This window comes from Leucopleurus acutus (genome assembly GCF_964270905.1).
Source record: "Leucopleurus acutus genome assembly, chromosome: 3".
NCBI classification, from domain to species: Eukaryota; Metazoa; Chordata; class Mammalia; order Artiodactyla; family Delphinidae; genus Leucopleurus; species Leucopleurus acutus.
In genome coordinates this window covers 5007165-5025423 of record NC_139145.1, presented here as the reverse complement: position 1 = coordinate 5025423, position 18259 = coordinate 5007165, and the positions used below count along the sequence as shown (strand labels likewise).

Here is an 18259-nt window from a genome sequence, read left to right as displayed (position 1 = left end):
CTAGGCCCTGACCCCTCCTGGCTCGGTTCAACGTCCCAAGGGCCCCTGGCCGATCATTTGGCGAGACGATAGGGTTACCCCCGGGGTTAGGGGTAAGAAATGAACCCGAAAGTGGCTCAGGTAGTGCCGCAGCAGTTGGGTGCGAAGAAGGCCTCGGTTGCTGTGGTAACGCAGCCTCCTCTGACTCACTTCCGGAGCGGAGTAGCGCATGCGCAAACGCGTCCAAGAGCCCACGAGCTGGGCGAGTTTCTCCCTCCCCTCCCAAGATGCCCGCGGTGGTAAGTGGGACGTCACGTGGGGGGGCGTTCCCACGCGGCGTGATGGGGGTTATCGGCGCTATATATTGCGGTCAGCCAGCGCTCCAGGTGTAGAACGGGTTGTCTTTAGCTCAGAGGCGGCTTCCGCGACTCGGCCTGCTGGAGAGCTTCGCTTCCGGTATAGGCGGCCGCGCAGGCGCAGGTGTGGCACTAGAGGCCTCCGAGGTTGACCGCTGACCCAGTGCCGCCTCCGGATTGATTTTCCCAGGATCTGCTGTACCCCGGGCTTGGGGTCCTCTGTCGGAGCCAGAGGCCCGGCACCTTGAGGGTGGCTTCCGCGGGACCGAGGGACGCGGACACCGGGGAAGGCGAAAAGGAAGAGGTTCGGACCGGTCCCCGACCATCGCCCATCGCCCATGGCGGCCCTCGTAAGTGTGCGGCGAGGCGGTTCGGGGGGTCCAGGTGGTGGGTTCTGTAGCCCCTCACTCACCGTCCTGCTTTCTCTCCCCTCAGGGCCCCAGCAGCCAGAATGTCACTGAGTATGTCGTCCGAGTTCCCAAGTAAGTCCCTGATCCTCACCTCCCCCTCTTCCCTCAAAAAGGGATTAAAGTCTTCACGAACCTCCAGACGTGCCTGGCACCTCCTGATTCTCCTTCCAGGGCTGGGGTTGAGCTGAGGCCTCTGGGGCATCACTTTTTTGAAGGGAGTGAATGAATGAACGAGTACATTAACATACAGTAAGACGCAGCCCCCTGCCTAGCATTCCCTCTGGCAGGAATGCCAACTGTGACTCTGCTGGGTGGATTCTTGTTGATCCTGCAAAATTCACTTCCGGGATTTTCCTCCTTCAGGAGGCATTCCCTGCCTGCCCACCCCCCGGCCCAGGGCTGAGCTCCCAATTATCCCCACATCTTGGGTTCCTAGAAATCTTTGTCCCTTTTCTCTGAATGGGCTTGGGAGTATGGATCCCACTTTCCTGACAGACTGGGAACCTCTGGGTTCTTTTATGGGTCCCCAGCATGAGCGCAGGCACAAAGGGCTGAGCCAGGGAGGGTTTACTGAATGAATGAATGATTGAGCACTGCCTCTTCTTGTCCATTCCAGAAATACCACCAAAAAATACAATATCATGGCTTTCAATGCAGCCGATAAGGTCAACCTCGCTACTTGGAATCAGGTAAGTCCCGTTTCTGAGGGCGTGAGAGAACCTGATCCTGGCCTTGGTGGTTGTAATAGTTGCTTAGTTGTGATAGTAACTAAGGCTTAGTATCCTCAGCTGTCCCTGGGTGGAGATAAGTGATGACTAAGGCCCAGGCTGAGCTGCTGGGCATCCCTGGGGGTGAGATATGTCTGGTCCTGCAGGAGGTTTCTCCTGAAAGGAGAAGTTGTGTCCACTGATGGGCAATTTTTTTTTTTTCTGCAGTATGTGGGCCTCTCACTGTCGTGGCCTCTCCCGTCGTGGAGCACAGGCTCCAGACGCGCAGGCCCAGCGGCCACGGCTCACGGGCCTAGCTGCTCCGCGGCACGTGGGATCTTCCCGGACCAGGGCACAAGCCCGCGTCCCCTGTAGAAAGGTCTTTGGAAACTGTCTTAGTTTGTAGAGGCTGCTATAGCAGCATACCAGAGACTGGGTGGTTTATAAACAACAGACACTTATTTATCACAGTTCCGGAGGTTGGAAGTCCAAGATCAAGGTGCCAACAAGATTTGGTGTCTGGTGAGGGTGTGCTTCCTGTTTCATAGCTGGTACATTTTCACTGTGTCCTCACCTGGCAGAAGGGGGACGGAGCTCTCTGGAATCCTTTATAAGGGCGCACATCCCACTCATAAGGCTCCACCCTCATAACCTAATCATCTGCCAAAGGCCCCACCCCAGATACCATCACACTGGAGATTAGGCTTCGACAAGTGCATTTTGGGGGAATTCCCTGGTGGTCCAGTGGTTAGAACTCCACGCTTTCACTGCCGAGGGCCGGGGTTCAATCCCTGGTTGGGGAACCAAGATCCCCCAAGCTGCACAGCAAAAAAAAAGCAAAGGCATTTTGGGGGGACACAAACATCCATCCGTAGCAGAAGCCATTAAAGGCTTAGAAACAGAGAATTGTAAAGTGATTTTGCCACTGTGGGGTCGAGGGCAGGTGAAGGGGACAGGGTGGAGGTGAAGGCTCTGGTCCAGGTGAGCCATGATGGGGTTTGGAGCAAACAGATTATGAGAAGTGGCTGGGTTCTAGGGTTTCTTTCTTTTTCTTTTCTCTTTTTTTTTTGAATTTTATTTACTTATTTATTTTTTATACAGCAGGTTCTTATTAATTATCTGTTTTATACATATTAGTGTATATATGTCAGTGCCAATCTTTTTCTTTCTTCCTTCCTTCCTTTCTTTCTAACTTTTCACTGGGAAATAATTTCAAACTTTCAAAAAGCTGCAAAACTTGACATAGTACAGGGCTTGCCCAGATCCCTTCACCCACATTTCACCGAGCGCCTTTTCGCCAACCAGGTGGCTTTGAGTGCCCGCCGCGCAGCTTCGGGGGAGGAAAGGGTGTTGGTGGTGGGATCAGGCCCCCGGATGAGAGGTGTTGCTTCCTGTCCTCCCAGGCCCGGCTGGAACGCGACCTGAGCAACAAGAAGATTTACCAAGAGGAGGAGATGCCCGAGTCGGGCGCCGGCAGCGAGTTCAACCGCAGGCTCCGGGAGGAGGCGCGGAGGAAGAAGTACGGCATAGTCCTCAAGGAGTTCCGGCCCGAGGACCAGCCTTGGCTGCTCCGAGTCAACGGCAAAGCAGGCCGGAAGTAAGTGCCGCCCTCGACCCCACTCCGCGGGTGCCCTCCGCTGAACTCTCATGTGCCTGCTGTACAGCGGGGGTAACAGCCCAGGAGTGACAGCTCATCCTCCTGCGAAGGGTTTTACTTGGGTAGATGAGCTGACGGGATGCCCGGGCAGGAGCTCTGAGGGCCGGGATGCCCGAAGCCCGGGCTCTGGTACTGTGGCACCCAGCGAGGGGCCACCTGGGGTTCGGGGGGTGGGGAGGACAGAGGTTAGGGGGATGAAGGGCACTCCGGCAGAACAGCGAGCACGAAGGCACGAAGCGCCGAGCCCTAGGGACTGTCACAGCGCATGACAGTGACAGGGTGGGCAGATGGATAGGGCGGTGGGCGCCAGGCTGCAGCTGGACTGTGGGTGGGCTGGGGCCCAGGGGAGCCTGAAGGCTGTAGGCAGGGAAGGGGCACGCTGTAAGACTGCCTCCACTTGCGGGTGATGCCAGAGGCCAGGAGGGGGCTGGCAGTGGTTCAGCCCCCAGGAAGATTCTGGAGGCAAGTCCGGAGGGGTCTGACTGTAGGGCCCTGTGCTCTTCATGGCCAGAAAGGACCATGACATGTATAATGCAAAGGAACCCTAAGCCCGCTCTGTAAGGTGGGGAGCCGTGCTTTCCAGATGTGGAAATCCAGGCTCAGACAGTCGAAGGGCCAGCCCAAGGCCTTCCAGCCTCAGATTCTGCTGGGAGGACTCAGGTGGCTCTGGAGAGGGGGTAGGCCTGGGGTTGCAGGGGGGTGTATGAGGGTGGGGCTGGTGCCTCTTCCTCTGGCCGACAGTAACCTTGAACTCCACGCAGGTTCAAGGGCATAAAGAAGGGAGGTGTGACAGAGAACACATCCTACTACATCTTCACCCAGTGCCCTGATGGGGCTTTTGAGGCCTTCCCCGTGCACAACTGGTACAACTTCACGCCGCTGGCCAAGCACCGCACGCTCACGGCCGAGGAGGCCGAGGAGGAGTGGGAGAGGTGAGTGAGGGGGCACGACTGGAAATGAGGTGCATCCCCCGAATATCGTTCCCGGTTGGGAGCTGGGGACTCAGTGGTGACCAAGCCAGATCTCACCAGCCCCTCAGGGAGCTCCCAGTCCAGTGGGGGAATGGACCTGGGACCATCAGGGATGCACAGGGCGGTGCAAGAGCCAGGGATGGGGGAGTGGCTGAGCTGAGCCCTGGAGCAGGAATCGGCAAGCAGGGTGGGGTCTCCCGGCCTACATGGCTTCCCCCAGGCAGGTCTCACAGCTGGATCAACTGCTGGTAGAATACACATAAAATAACATTTACCAGTTTTAAATGCACAGCTCAGTGGCATTAAGTACGCAGCCATCCGCCCCCTCCACCTCCAGAACTTTCTCATCTTCCCAAACTGAAACTCTGTCCCCATGAAACACTGATTCCCCAGCCCCTCCCCCAGCCCCCGGCCCCCACCATCTACTTCCTGTCTCTGGATCTGAGTCCTCTAGGGAGTGGAATCAGACAGTGTTTGGCCTTTTATGTCTGGTTTATGTCACTGAGCATGGTGTCCTCAAGCTTTATCCACATTGTAGTGTGTATCGCTGCTTCGTTTTTTAAAAATTTTAATTGTAGTAAAAAAATATGTAAAATTTATCATCTCAACCATTTTTGAGTGCACCATTCAGTGGTGTTAAGTACATTTACATTCTTGTGTAATGGAGCTTCATTCCTGTTTTTTTTTTTCTTCCTTCCAGTTTAATGGAGGTGTAATTGACATCCAGCACTAAGTTCTAGGTGTACAGCATAATGAGTTGACTTACATACACCATGAAATGTTTACCACAATAACTTTTAGTGAACACCCATCATCTCATATAGGTATAAAATAAAAGGGAAAGAAAAAAAATTTTTTCCTTGTGATGCGATCTCTTAGGGTTTACTCTCAAAACTTTCATATATAACATACAGCAGTGGTAATTAATCATAATCATGTCATACACTATACATCGCTAGTACTTATTTATCTTATAACTGGAAGTTTGTACCTTTTAACCACCTTCATCCAATTCCCCCTCTTGCCACTTCTGGTAACCACAAATCTGATTCCTTTCTCTGTGAGTTTGTTGGTTGAAGTATCATTGACCTACATCACTATGTTCCTAGTGTACAACCTATTGATTCGATATTTCTATACATTTCAAAATGATCACCACGATGAGTCGAGTTGCATCATCACCATATAAAGATACTGTGTCATCGTTGACTCTGTTCCTATCCTGTACATTTTATCCCCGTGACATTTATTTCGCAACTGAAAGTTTGTACCTCGTAATCTCCTTCACCTAGTTCACTCATCCCCTCACTCCTCTTCCCTCTGGCGACCACCTGTTTGTTTCCTGTATCTATGACTCTGTTTCTGTTTTGTTATGTTTGTTCTTTTTTTTTTAATTCCACATATAAGTACAGTATTTATCTTCCACATCTTGGTTATTGTAAATAGTGCTGTAATGAACATAGGGGTGCATATATCTTTTTGAGTTAGTGTTTTTCTTTTCTTCGGAAAGACACCCAGAAGTGGAATTTTGGATTGTACGGTAGTTTTAATTTAATCTCCACAGTTTTCCACAGTGGCTGCACCAATTTACATTCCCACCAACAGTGCACGAGGGTTCCCTTTTCTCCACACCCTCACCAACCCTTGTTATTTGTTGTCTTTTGAAAATAACCATTCTGACTGGTGTGAGGTGATATCTTATTAGAGTTTTTTTTTTTTTTTTTTGTGGTACGCGGGCCTCTCACTGCTGTGGCCTCTCCCACTGCAGAGCACAGGCTCCGGACGCACAGGCTCAGCGGCCGTGGCCCATGGGCCCAGCCGCTCCGCGGCATGCGGGATCCTCCCGGACCGGGACACGAACCCGCATCCCCTGCATCGGCAGGTGGACTCCCAACCACTGTGCCACCAGGGAAGCCCTCTTACTACAGTTTGGATTTGCATTTCCCTGATCATTTGTGATGTTGAGCATCTCTTCATGTGTTTGTTGGCATCTGTATGTCTTTTTTGGAAAAATGTCTATTCAGGTCTTCTGCCTATTTTTTTTTTTTTTTTTCTTCTCGGTACGCGGGCCTCTCACTGTTGTGGCCTCTCCCATTGCAGAGCACAGGCTCCAGATGCGCAGGCTCAGTGGCCATGGCTCACGGGCCCAGCCGCTCTGTGGCATGTGGGATCTTCCCAGACCGGGGCACAAACCCGTGTCCCCTGCATCGGCAGGCGGACTTTCAACCGCTGCGCCACCAGGGAAGCCCTTCTGCCCATTTTTTAATCAGGTTGTTTGCTTTTTTCATGTTGAGTTGTATGAGTTCTTTGTATTTTGGATATTAACCCCTTATCAGATATATCATTTGCAAATACCTTCTCCCATTCAGTGGGCAACCTTTTTGGTTTGTTGATGGTTTCCTTCATTGTGCAAAAGCTTTTTAGTTTGGTGTTGCCCTATTTATTTTTGCTCTTGTTTCCCTTGTCTGGGGAGACATATCCAAAAAAATATTGCTAAGACCAGTGTCAAAGAGTATACTGCTTATGTTTTCTTCTAGAATTTTTATGCTTTCAGGTCTTACATTTAAGTCTTAATCCATTTTGAGTTTATTTTTGTGTGTGGTGTGAGAGAATAGTCCCATTTTCTCAATACCGTTTATTGAAGAGACTGTCTTCTCTTCATTATATATTCTTGCCTCCTTTGTCATAGATTTATTGACTATATAATGTGCGTTCATTCCTAGACTGTCTATTCTGTTCCATCGGTCTATGTGTTTTTGTGCCAGTACCATTACTGTTTTAATGACTGTAGGTTTGTAGTATAGTTTGAGAGCAGGGAGCATGATACCTCCAGCTTTGTTGTTCTTTCTCAAAGTTGTTTTGGCTACTTGGGGTCTTTAGTCTTTTCATAGAAATTTCAGAATTATTTTTTTGGTTCTGTGAAAAATGCCATTGGTGTTTTGATAGGGATTGCATTGACTCTCTAGATTGCCTTGGGTAGAATGGTCGCTTTAACAATATTCATTCTCCCAATCCATGAGCATGGTGTATCTTTCCATTTGTTCGTGTCATCTTCAATTTCTTTCTTATAGTTTTCTGAGTACAAGTCTTTCACCTCCTCGGTTAGATTTATACCTAGGTGTTTTGTTCTTTTGGATGCGATTGTAAATGGGATTGTTTTCTTAATTTCTCTTTCTGATAGTTTGTTGTTAGTGTGTAGAAACACAACAGATTTGTATATATTAGTTTTATATCCTGCAGTATCATTTATCAGTTCTAATTGTTTTTTTGGTGTTGTGTTTAGGATTTTCTGTATATAGTATCATGTCATCTGCAGACAGTTTTACTTCTTCCATTCCAATTCGGATTCCTTGTATTTATTTTTTCTTATCTGATGGCTGTGGCTAGGACTTCCAGTACCATGTTGAATACAGCTTCAGTCTTTTTTATATACTACCCATGAATTCTGCTCCTGTTGTTATATACAATCCTAAGACTTTCTTTATTTTTATTATTTTTAAAATTTTTTATAAATTTATTTATTTTTGGCTGTGTTGGGTCTTCATTGCTGCACACAGGCTTTCTGTAGTTGTGGCAAGCGGGGGCTGCTCTTCGTTGCAGTGCACAGGCTTCTCACTGCAGTGGCTTCTCTTGTTGCAGAGCACGGGCTATAGGCACACGGCTTCAGTAGTTATGGCACACAGGCTCAGTAGTTGTGGCTTGTGGGCTCTAGAGCACAGGCTTAGTAGTTGTGGCACACGGGCTTAGTTGCTCCGTGGCATGTGGGATCTTCCCAGACCAGGGCTCAAACCCATGTCCCCAGCATTGGCAGGCAGATTCTTAACCACTGCGCCACCAGGGAAGTCCCCTAAGACTGTCTTTAAATGCAATCATGTTTTTAAAAACTTTCATCACCACTCTAAATGGAAACACCAGTACCCCCTGCCATTAAAAAGAAGGCACCCATGAACTACAACAAAAGTGACGGATGTGACTGTATCATATGGCCTGATTCTGTTGCCCGAGAGAGGCCCTGAGCCCAAGCGAGGTGCTGGGGCATCAGCATCGCGTGAGGCCTTCTCCTGAGGGACTCTGGGTAGAGCGGGAACTGAAGGAGGGCCAGCTCTCCCTGTGTGATCTCAGGCTGTTGCTGCCACACCTGTGCGTCCCCATGCGCGGGGTCAGCTTGTCCCTCTTCTCACCTACATGTGTCTGTGGTTCCCCTCTGGGGAATGCCCGGTGGAAGTGCAGGGTGGCACCCGGGACAAGGCCCAGCTCCTGGAGGCGGGCTCTGGAGCCAGGCCCCTTGTCAGCCCCTGCTGTGCCCCCCACCCACAGGAGAAACAAAGTCCTGAACCACTTCAGCATCATGCAGCAGCGGCGGCTCAAGGACCAGGACCAGGACGAGGAGGACGAGGAGAAGGAGAAGCGTGGGCGCAAGAAGGCCAGTGAGCTGCGCATCCACGACCTGGAGGATGACCTGGAGATGTCCTCTGATGACAGCGAGGCCAGTGGCGAGGAGGGTGAGGCTGGCAGAGCTTCCGTGGCTGGGGTGGTCGGCACAGCCGCCTGATTAGTGCCCGGTCATAATTTATCAAGGTGGCTGTGTGATGACTCAGAGAGGTTAATGCCCCTGAAAGGAAAACTTGGTTACTCATGGGCCCCTGGGCCCGGGAGCTTGTCCGCTTGGGGAAGCGCCAGGGTTGGTAGGAGGCAGCAGGGAGCCATAGGAAGGCCTCGGCCACAGCCTCAACTGGGGTTTCCAAGGAAACGGCTTAGGACTGGCCAGTTGAGTCATGCCAGTGGGCTCTGGGCCAAGGCCTGGTCTCTGGCTGCCCAGGTGATACAGGGCAGGGATGGTGGCCCTGCGTGTGAGAGAGAAGGGGGTGGTGGGGGTGTGGAGTCAGGTTGGCCTGTGGGTGAGAGGTGCGCCCCTGGGCCAGCTCTTTGCCTCTTGGAGGAATTGGGGCCGGTCCTGGTGTCTCTCCCCAGAGGGCAAAGGCCCCAGAGACATCAGGTGTCATCGGATACACAAAGCGTGAAGTGTGCCCATCCGAGCCCCTCCCCTTGTCTCCCCTTCCCCAGGCGGCCGAGCCCTCAAAGCCAAGAAGAAGGCGCCGCCCAGCAAGGGGGGCAGGAAGAAGAAGAAGAAGAAGGGGTCAGACGACGAGGCCTTTGAGGACAGTGACGACGGGGACTTCGAGGGCCAGGAGGTGGACTACATGTCCGACGGCTCCAGGTGAGGCAGGCAGGAGGCGGGTGTGAGACCCTGGGCCGGCCTGCACACACATTCCCTCACCCTCTGCCCGCTCTGTGCTCGTCTTGCAGCAGCTCCCAGGACGAGCTGGAGGGCAAGCCCAAGGTCACCCAGCAGGAGGAGGGCCCCAAGGGCGTGGACGAGCAGAGTGAGAGCAGCGAGGAGAGCGAGGAGGAGAAGCCGCCCGAGGAGGACAAGGAGGACGAGGAGGAGAAGAAGGCGCCCACGCCACAGGACAAGAAGCGGAGGAAAGGTGGGTGCGCCTCCCCCGGCCGCGGCCCAGGCCCCTGATCTGGGATGGGGCTGGGGGGGCGGGACCTCCGCTCCTGACGCCCCTCCTCTGGCCCCGTGCAGACAGCAGCGAGGAGTCGGACAGCTCAGAGGAGAGCGACATCGACAGCGAGGCCTCCTCGGCGCTCTTCATGGCGGTAAGTCCCAGCCCGGGGCGGGGGGATGGCGTGTCCCTCTCCAGACTCACATCCCCAACTCTGGTGTCCCAGAAGAAGAAGACGCCCCCCAAGAGGGAGCGGAAGCAGTCGGGTGGCAGCTCCCGGGGCAACAGCCGGCCCGGCACACCCAGCACGGAGACGGGCAGCACTTCCTCCACCCTGCGGGCGGCCGCCAACAAGCTGGAACAGGGTGAGTCGCCCCATCCCACCCTGCCCGCCTCAACCTCTTGACCCCGTACTTGCCCTCCCTTTCAGCATCCTGTCTGCCTGCCCCTGAACCCCTTGCACATGTAATCCTGGCACCGCTGGCCCGGGGTTCCCCCAGGGGTCCAGCCTCCCCGCCCCAAGGCTCAGCCCCGCCTCTGCTCCCACAGGGAAGCGGACCAGCGAGACGCCGGCGGCCAAGCGGCTGCGGCTGGACACCGGACCCCAGAGCCTGTCAGGGAAGTCCACCCCTCAGCCCCAGTCCGGGAAGTCCACTCCCAGCAGCGGGTAAGTTGGCGAGGATGGCAGGAGCAGGGAGGGGGCTTGGGGGGGGGCTCGGAGGGGGCCTTGGGGACGGAGGGCCGCCTGCTGACACCCACCTGCCCACCTCCAGCGACGTGCAGGTGACCGAGGATGCCGTGCGCCGCTACCTGACACGGAAGCCCATGACCACCAAGGACCTGCTGAAAAAGTTCCAGACCAAGAAGACGGGGCTGAGCAGTGAGCAGACGGTGAACGTGCTGGCCCAGATCCTCAAGCGCCTGAACCCCGAGCGCAAGATGATCAACGACAAGATGCACTTCTCCCTCAAGGAGTGAGGCTCCCCCAATAAACAGGCTGTTTTCTAGAATCCTCGGGCTCTTGATTCCCACACTCACCACCTCCCGTCCCACTGCCCGTCTGTCACCCCACCCTCTGAGTCTGAGGACCCCAGTGTTTTCTCCACAGTTTACTTCTCTGTCTCCAGTCCCCTGCTTCTGAAACCTCTAGAACTTAATCCTCTCCTTACCCCTCAGCCTCCTCCACTGGCTTCTGCTGGGTGATAGCTTTCAGGTCTTCCTTTGACCAGTTCCCTCTTCAGCTGTGGCTTAGCCACCACCTGAACCCAGTCAGTACTCAGTTTCACTGTCTGTTTTCCAATTCTCCAAGGTATCTTTGTTTCTTTCTCAGATCAGCAGGTCTGTTTTGAGTGTCTGGCCCCTTCTGTTTTTGATCCCTTCTTTCGCATTTTTAGTTTTAAGCATCCTTGACTTACAGTCTCCATCACACTCACCTAGGACCTGAAGCTCACGGGCATCCTGCTGTATCCTGACTCCTTTTCATGATCTGTTCTCGTGTTTTGGGATCTGGGATGGCGGACTCATGGCCAGCTCGGGCCTCTATCTGTGAGACTCCCGCATGGTCTGCTTTGCAGGCAAGTCCTTCCAGATGGTTTTTGCCTATGCTCCCAGCAGGTGCCCCAGAAGTCCTGTCCTGAGCCCATTTTAGGTGTGGTCCTCAGCTTGTGGCTCTGTCCCTACACGGCGACAAAATCCCAAACCCCCTTCTTGCTGATCTTGGCATCTGGCCCCTATTTTTCAACTTCCCAGTGATATTTCTGGGGCTTCCCTTAGATGCTTACAAGTTGGTTAGGCGTTTATTTTATCTAGCATTGCTAGGAGTGCTGTAGCAGGAGGGCCTTTTGAGTTCGTGGACAGTCACGTTGCTGGAAGCGGAATTTGGCAGCAGGAGTACTTCTGAACCCCCGTTGGAGTGATCCAGCTGGGGGCAGGATGCCGGCCTTCCGTCTTGCCCAAGCTGGAGACTGCGGGTGGAAAACTTTCCCATCCAGTTCCACAGGCCCTTGGCTGCCGGGCGGGAATGCCTGAGACGCCAGGTTAATTCCTAGGAATGTCCCAGGTCATTCCACCCTCCCTCCCCATCCTTCCGCCAGGCCTTTTGGGAGAGAAGCAATGGCCCCTTGCCCTGGCAATTTCACCCCTGCTCTGCCTGCCACGTGGACCGAGGTCTAAGGCCTCCCCACCAGGCCGGGCCATGTGCCCCGGTGGTTCAGAGCAGGGGTCTTGCATTCAGCTTGACTTGGGTCCAAATCCCACCGGTGTTTCTTAATTCTGGGTGACTTTGGATAAGTGACGTTCCCACCCCCCATCTGAAAGTAGTCTCAATAAACAGCGCAAGAACAACCACACCAGAATCATTGAGGCGGTCCCCTGTGGGTGGAGTTGAGGTCCTCTCCAGTCTCTTGCTGATACAAAAGGCAGCGAATGACCCTGAGCTTGCATCTTGCCTCACCTGAGGAGGATGAGTTCCTGAGCAGGTGTCCTGGATCAGAGATGTGATTTGCACCTTCTGTAGCAAATGCTCAGCGGCTACCGATTTACAGTGCTGCCAACAGGCGTGCTCGTGTCACACACACACACACACACACACACACCCAGCCGGGTGTAAGCAGACTTCGATGTCTGCCAGTCTTGGGTGCACAGTCTCATCCGAGTTTTAACCCAGCCTCACCTGCGTGAGATTGAGCACCTCGTCAAACCTCCACAAGCTGTTCGTATTTCCCTTGCCTCAGAAGCTCTCAACTGCACAGTGCCAGGCACCACGTTACACACTAAATGCGTCTTCTGTCTGTCCTCCCCACGTGGGAGGGATTCTGGTTTAGCCCCCTTTCACGGCTGGGGATGGACGTTCACTTCCCTGGGGTGAAGGGAAGGGCAGGGAGGTCACCGGGACCAGGGTGGGGCCTAACCGCCCCTCTGCTCTGATGCCCTCTGACCCTAGGGCAGGACTGAGGTCCCAGGGGGCTCAGGTTGGCCTTCTAGAGACAGGAGTCCCTGCGGGGTGAGCTTCCTGCCCCTGGTGTCCCAGCTCTTGGCTGTCCCTGGGCCTCTCCCCTTTCCTGTTTTGATGCTGGCCCCGCCAGGCCCGGAGACAGGGGCATGATGTCTTAATCCTCCAGGCAGGAGCCACGATGGATTCCCCGTCAGCTCACCCACCTGCCAACCCACCTCTTCCCCCTACCCACATCTGCTCTACCTGGTGCGTGACACAGGGGCTACTGAGCCCCAGCACCCTGCCCAAGTGGGGAGAGCCCCCAGTGGGGGACCCACGGGGCCCCCCACCTCTCCCTCCAGACGGCAGGTCGGGTGGGGACCCTGGTTGCCCGCCCTGGGCTCGGCCCTGGCTGCCGCCACGACACTCGTAAATCAGGGGGCGGAGGGGGTGTCGGAAATAGGTCTGTGGAATGTCTGGATGGGGTATGCGGGGGGTGTGCGCCCTTAACTCTTAGAAGGATGTGCAGTGTGGGGCAGGAGGAAAGGGACTGCCTGGGCCCCAGGTGTGGGACGCGGAGGCCTTTGTGACAAGACAGCGGCCGGCAGTGAAGAGGTTATCTCCGCAGCTCAGGCCGGGGGGATAAATTGAGGACGCAGGGCATCTCCACCCTCAGGACCTGCCCGTCACCATGGCCACAGGACGAGTCCTGCTAGGCTCTCTGCTGCTCCTGACCCTGCACTTGGACCTCCGCGGGGGCCCTGGGGCCTGGGGGGCTTCGGTGGCAGAGGAGGAGCTCTTGTCTGAGCCAGTGGTGGACAGAGGGACCCGGAGGCCGCAGCTGGGTAAGGACCCCCAGAACCCCGTGCGCTCCCCGACTCCTTCCCGCCCAGACCCTGCCCGCTGTCAGCTGCCCCCTGTCCCCGCAGGCACCCGCCCGCGCCGAGCCCTGGCCGGCCCGTGCCAGCTGTGGAGCCTACCCTTGCCCGTGGCCGAGCTGGGCTTGGGCTACACGTCGGAGGAGACGGTCATCTTCCGCTACTGCGCCGGCAGCTGTCCCCGCGGCGCCCGCACCCAGCACGGCCTGACGCTGGCCCGGCTGCGGGGTCAGGGCCGAGCCCACGGTGGGCCCTGCTGCCGCCCCACCCGCTACGCCGATGTGGCCTTCCTCGACGACCGCCACCGCTGGCAGCGGCTGCCCCAGCTCTCGGCGGCAGCCTGTGGCTGTGGCGGCTGAGAATGCCCGGCCTGGGGCCCTGCAGCCGCTGGAGGAGCTCAGCTGACTTATTTATTGGAGGCTTGGATGCTGAGGCGAAGAGAAGGGGAGGTGGTTTGGGCCGCCAGCAAGGGGCGCAATAAAGGAAACTGCTCCTCCAGCCTCGTGAGTGTGTGTCCTGCCGGGGATGCTCCCAATGGGTGGGCAGGTGGGGTCCCGGGCTTCCCCTGCAGATTCCAGCCCCCAAAAACAGCCGGTGCCGGGAAGGCCAGCTTGTCCACTCTCCAACTTTATTCACAAACACGGTGTCTTGAGCAGCTGGCGGGGAGGGCCCCGGGGTCAGCAGGGTGGGGGCAGCTGCCCGGGCTCCCCAGGCCCCATCCCCTCAGGGAGGGAGCGGCAGATCACAGAGATGCGTCGGCCCCGGGGAACCCGACGCTCCCCAAAAAAGGACTCTTCATCCCGAAGGATCTCGTGAGAGAAGTCATAACGGGCCGAACCCCTGCAAGAGAAAATAGAGGCTGTGGCCGGGTGGGGTGAGAGCAGCCCCTGTTCCAGGCAGAGCGCCTGCGGTGGGGGGTAGAGTCTGCTGTCAGGGCTGAATGAGAGAAGGTGCTCAAAGTGCTGGGTGGGCATCTCAGGAGTTACTGGTGGGGTGGGGGCTCCCTGGCTGCCAGTACCTAAGGATGTAGAGGGAGCCTGGCTCCAGCAAGAGTTCCAGCCACTCCCCTGGCTCCTGGGTGTGCACCAGCCGCATGACGCTGGGAGACAGCAGGGACAGGCCAGCAATCGTGGAGCCACAGAACTGGAAGAGGGGACACACTGGCAGGTGGGCTTTGGCCTGGCCGGCTCACCCCCAGCCAGGAACTCCAAGGCACTGGCCTCTGCACACCTTGATGCTGTCCACGTGTGGCTTGATGTAGCCCCGAGGTTCCAGGTCCAGCACGTGCACCGAGGAGAGCAGGGTCTGGCCGGGGCCAAAGGCGGCTGCCTGCACACGCTGCAGGATCGACCGGCTTGCCTCTGACCAGCGCGACTTCTCTGTCTCTCGGAAGCCGTGGATGGCCTGCCCAGAGAGCTCAGGTCAAGCCTGGAAGCTCCCAGGGGGGAAAAGGGAAACTAAGGCACATTGTGGGGCTGGGGTGGGTTGGGGGAGAGGGTGGTGGAAGTGCAAAGCAAAGGCCTGGTTTTTCCAGCATGACCCTTGACCCCACCCTTAACTCACAACCTTGGTCCTATCTACCCCATGATGCTGGGTCTCAGACACCAACCCTGACCCATCTGGGTCTGGCCTTAGTCGTTTTTTAAAAAAAATTATTTATTTTTGGCTGTGTTGGGTCTCCGTTGCTGCGCGCAGGCTTTCTCTAGTTGCGGCGAGCGGGCTTCTCATTGCGGTGGCTTCTCTTGTTGCGGAGCACGGGCTTCAGTAGCTGTGGCGTCTGGGCTCAGGAGTTGTGGCACATGGGCTTAGTTGCTCCGTGGCGTGTGGGATCTTCCTGGACCAGGGATCGAACCCCTGGCCTCAGTCCTTTCTACCCACCATCAGGCTCCAATTCAGTCCCAGATGCCGTCCCTAATGCTGGCCCAGCTTCAATATTCACAACATGATCCCACCCAACACCAGGTCCACCCCCAACCCGTGACCCTCCCTCACTCCCTCCACACCGTTTCCGCCCCTAACTTTGGTCCTGTTCCCCAAACACCCCTCAGTTCCAGGTTCTGCCTCCTGTTACGATCCTGCCCTTCTGTCCAAAGCGCTCTCCCTGCCCGCAAGGCCCCTCAGCTTCAAGACACTGCCCCCATTCCCAGGTCCCGCCCCCAGATGTAGCCTCGCCCACCCCAGGGCTCCACTCCCCGTCCCGCCCCTAACGTCCCAGGTCCCGCCCCGCTGTGGCTCCGCCCCCAGCGCCAGCAGCCTCACCGAGTCCCAGTGATCGTACTCGTATCGACGGCGGCGCAGCTGGGGTTCCAGCTCGCTGCTCAGTGTCTCCTCCTCGGCCGCGCTTAGGAATCCGGGCCGTACCACGGCCGCGTCCCGTAGGCGGCTTAGCACGGCCGGCCCCGAGCCCCGCACCCAGCCCTGCCCGGCCACGCTCCGCAGCGATAGCCGCCCACTCCCGGCCATAGCCCCGGAGCCGGGTCGTGGAAGCTGCCGGGGTCAGGAGCACGCCCCCGCCCCAGAGCCATTGGCTGTGGTTACGCCGAGTCCTTCCAGCGATTGGCGTTTCTCAGAGTCCCGCCTCTCGCTCAAGGCTACTGGTTGTTACTCGGCTCGCCCTCTCGAGCTATTGGCTCTCCCCATAATCCGCCTCCTCTCCCGCGGTATTGGGCGCCATCGACCGCAGTGACTCAGACTAATGGCTGTGCCTAAAGTCCGTCTTCCAGAGGGCGGGGCGGCGGTGGGCGAAGGCTTGATAGGGCCGGGGGTCAGAGGTCAGGGGTCATAGAAGGATTGGGCCAAGGCTAGAGGTTAAGGGCAGAGTACAGCTAGGCTGAGATCTAGGGGTCAAGGGAGTGACGTCAAGGCTGTGATTATGGGCTGGGGCCAGGTTTGCGGAGTTAGAGGATTCAGTCAAAGGTCAAAGCGAGGCGCCTCCCGTTCCCCCTCTCTTTACTGGGTCATTCCCACCCCCATACAAACAGGCTGGCTCCCAGCTTAAAAACAGGACATAAACAAAAGATCCTCTTCCTTTAATGGTAGAATTGTCATGTCACCATTTTGCAGCCCTTATTGGAATATTGGTGGTTCTAGACAAGGACTCTCATTCCCTCCTAACGTCATGAAAGAGCAACAACTGGATTTAATGTGCCTCCTGCTAGAAGGCACCCTCAACTGAGAGGTCATTTGCCAAAAAGCGGAACGTGAATCCGATCAGATTTGTCTAGATTCATACACCAGGTTACCGGAAATACCAAGGACAGAATCGCATCATCAAAATTCAGACAGAGGGAAAGTCCACAAGACAAACAACGATGTTTCTCCAACAGGTGAATTTCAAGGAAAGAGAAGAAAAAGAGGGAGAGATTGAGAGATTAAGGGGAAACCTGCAGTAATAAGACACTTAAAGATTTATCAACCAGCGGCAATGCCTGCACCTTATTGGGATCCTGATTGGAACAAACTAAAAAAAAGAAATAGCGACAACCAGGGAAATTTTGACATGGGTTGAATATTCGACCATGGTAAGTGTTGTTATTTTTTTAAAGTTTGAAAATGATATTGTGGTTGTCTTTTTAAATATTCCTTATCCTTTTGTCTATTTATTTATTTTTTTAATTTTTACAGGGTTTTTTTTTTTTTTTGCGACACTGCTTGGCGTGTAGGATCTTGGTTCCCTGACCAGGGGTTGAACCTGTACCCCCTGCAGTGGAAGCGTGGATTCTTAACCACGGGACCACCAGGGAAGTCCCTATTTACTTACTTATTTATTATTTAGTTTTAGCTGCGTTGGGTCTTCGTTTTTGGGGCCGGCTTTCTCCAGTTTTGGCGAGCGGGAGCTACCCTTCATTGCGGTGCACAGGCTTCTCATTGTGGTGGCTTCTCTTGTTGCGGAGCACGGGCTCTAGGCACTTCGGCTTCAGTACTTGTGGCATGTGGGCTCAGTAGTTGTGGCTCATGGGCTCTAGAGCGCAGGCTCAGTAGTTGTGAAGCACAGGCTGAGTTGCTCCGCGGCATGTGGGATCTTCCCGGACCAGGGCTCGAAAACCCGTGTCCCTGGCATTGGCAGGCAGATTCTTAATCACTGCGCCACCAGGGAAGTCCCCCTATTTATTTATTTATTTATTCATTTATTTATTTATTTATTGGCTGCGTTGGGTTGTCGTTGCTGCATGCGTTGGGTCTTCGTTGCTGCACGCGGGCTTTCTCTAATTTCAGCGAGCAGGGGTTACTCTTGGTTGCGGTGCGCTGGCTTCTCATTGCAGTGGCTTCTCTTGTTGGGGAGCATGGGCTCTAGGCACATGGGCTTCAGTAGTTGTGGTACACGGGCTCCGTAGTTGTGGCTCGCGGGCTCTAGAGCGCAGGCTCAGTAGTTGTGGTGCACGGGCTTAGTTGCTCCGTGGCATGTGGGATCTTCCCGGACCAGGGCTCGAACCCGTGTCCCCTGCATTGGCAGACGGATTCTTAACCACTGAGCCACCAGGGAAGCCCCCCCTATTTATTTCAATTTTTTTAATTTTTTAAATTTGCTTTTGGCTGCGTTGGGTCTTCGTTGCTGTGCGTGGGCTTTCTCTAGCTGTGGCAAGCAGGGGCTACTCTTTGTGTGGTGCGCAGGCTTCTTATTGCGGTGGCTTCTCTTGTTGCAGAGCACAGGCTCTAGGGGTGCAGGCTTCAGTAGTTGTGGCTCACAGGCTCTAGAGTGCAGGCTCAGTAGGTGTGGCGCACGGGCTTCTTTGCTCCGCGGCATGTGGGATCTTCCCGGACCAGGGCTTGAACCCGTGTCCCCTGCATTGGCAGGTGGATTCTTAACCACTGTGCCACCAGGGAAGTCCCCCCCTATTTATTTTTCATTAATTTTTTTT

General features: G+C 55.3%; 3 protein-coding genes across 6 annotated transcripts; 2 read left to right on the top strand and 1 right to left on the bottom strand.

The window, feature by feature from the left end:
- Positions 1–387: 387 nt before the first annotated feature.
- On the top strand, positions 388–10584 carry GTF2F1 (general transcription factor IIF subunit 1). Of its 2 annotated transcripts, none has more exons than XM_082835271.1 (12): positions 388–685; positions 771–817; positions 1362–1434; positions 2856–3049; positions 3871–4041; positions 8398–8582; positions 9145–9298; positions 9388–9569; positions 9671–9744; positions 9820–9955; positions 10140–10257; positions 10364–10584. In XM_082835271.1, exons 1-12 carry the CDS (start codon positions 674–676, stop codon positions 10566–10568), a joined length of 1551 nt encoding a protein of 516 aa, XP_082691397.1. In that variant the 5' UTR covers positions 388–673; the 3' UTR covers positions 10569–10584. The 2 variants fall into 2 exon arrangements, with proteins under 2 accessions (XP_082691397.1, XP_082691396.1); XM_082835270.1 differs by having other exon boundaries at positions 9817–9955.
- A 2617-nt stretch (positions 10585–13201) lies between these two features.
- PSPN (persephin) lies at positions 13202–13759 on the top strand (the record flags this gene model as incomplete). The annotated part of the gene is made up of 2 exons (XM_082836236.1): positions 13202–13367; positions 13452–13759. The coding sequence occupies exons 1-2, from the start codon at positions 13214–13216 to the stop codon at positions 13757–13759; spliced, it is 462 nt and encodes a 153-aa protein (XP_082692362.1). The 5' UTR covers positions 13202–13213.
- Positions 13760–14019: 260 nt separating this feature from the next.
- On the bottom strand, positions 14020–15870 carry ALKBH7 (alkB homolog 7). Of its 3 annotated transcripts, none has more exons than XM_082835471.1 (4): positions 15660–15870; positions 14631–14804; positions 14419–14543; positions 14020–14240 (listed from the first exon to the last, which is right to left on the bottom strand). In XM_082835471.1, exons 1-4 carry the CDS (start codon positions 15861–15863, stop codon positions 14078–14080), a joined length of 666 nt encoding a protein of 221 aa, XP_082691597.1. In that variant the 5' UTR covers positions 15864–15870; the 3' UTR covers positions 14020–14077. The 3 variants fall into 3 exon arrangements, with proteins under 3 accessions (XP_082691597.1, XP_082691598.1, XP_082691599.1); XM_082835472.1 differs by having other exon boundaries at positions 14631–14828; positions 15679–15870; XM_082835473.1 differs by lacking the exon at positions 14419–14543 and having other exon boundaries at positions 14631–14828; positions 15679–15870.
- Positions 15871–18259: the final 2389 nt, after the last annotated feature.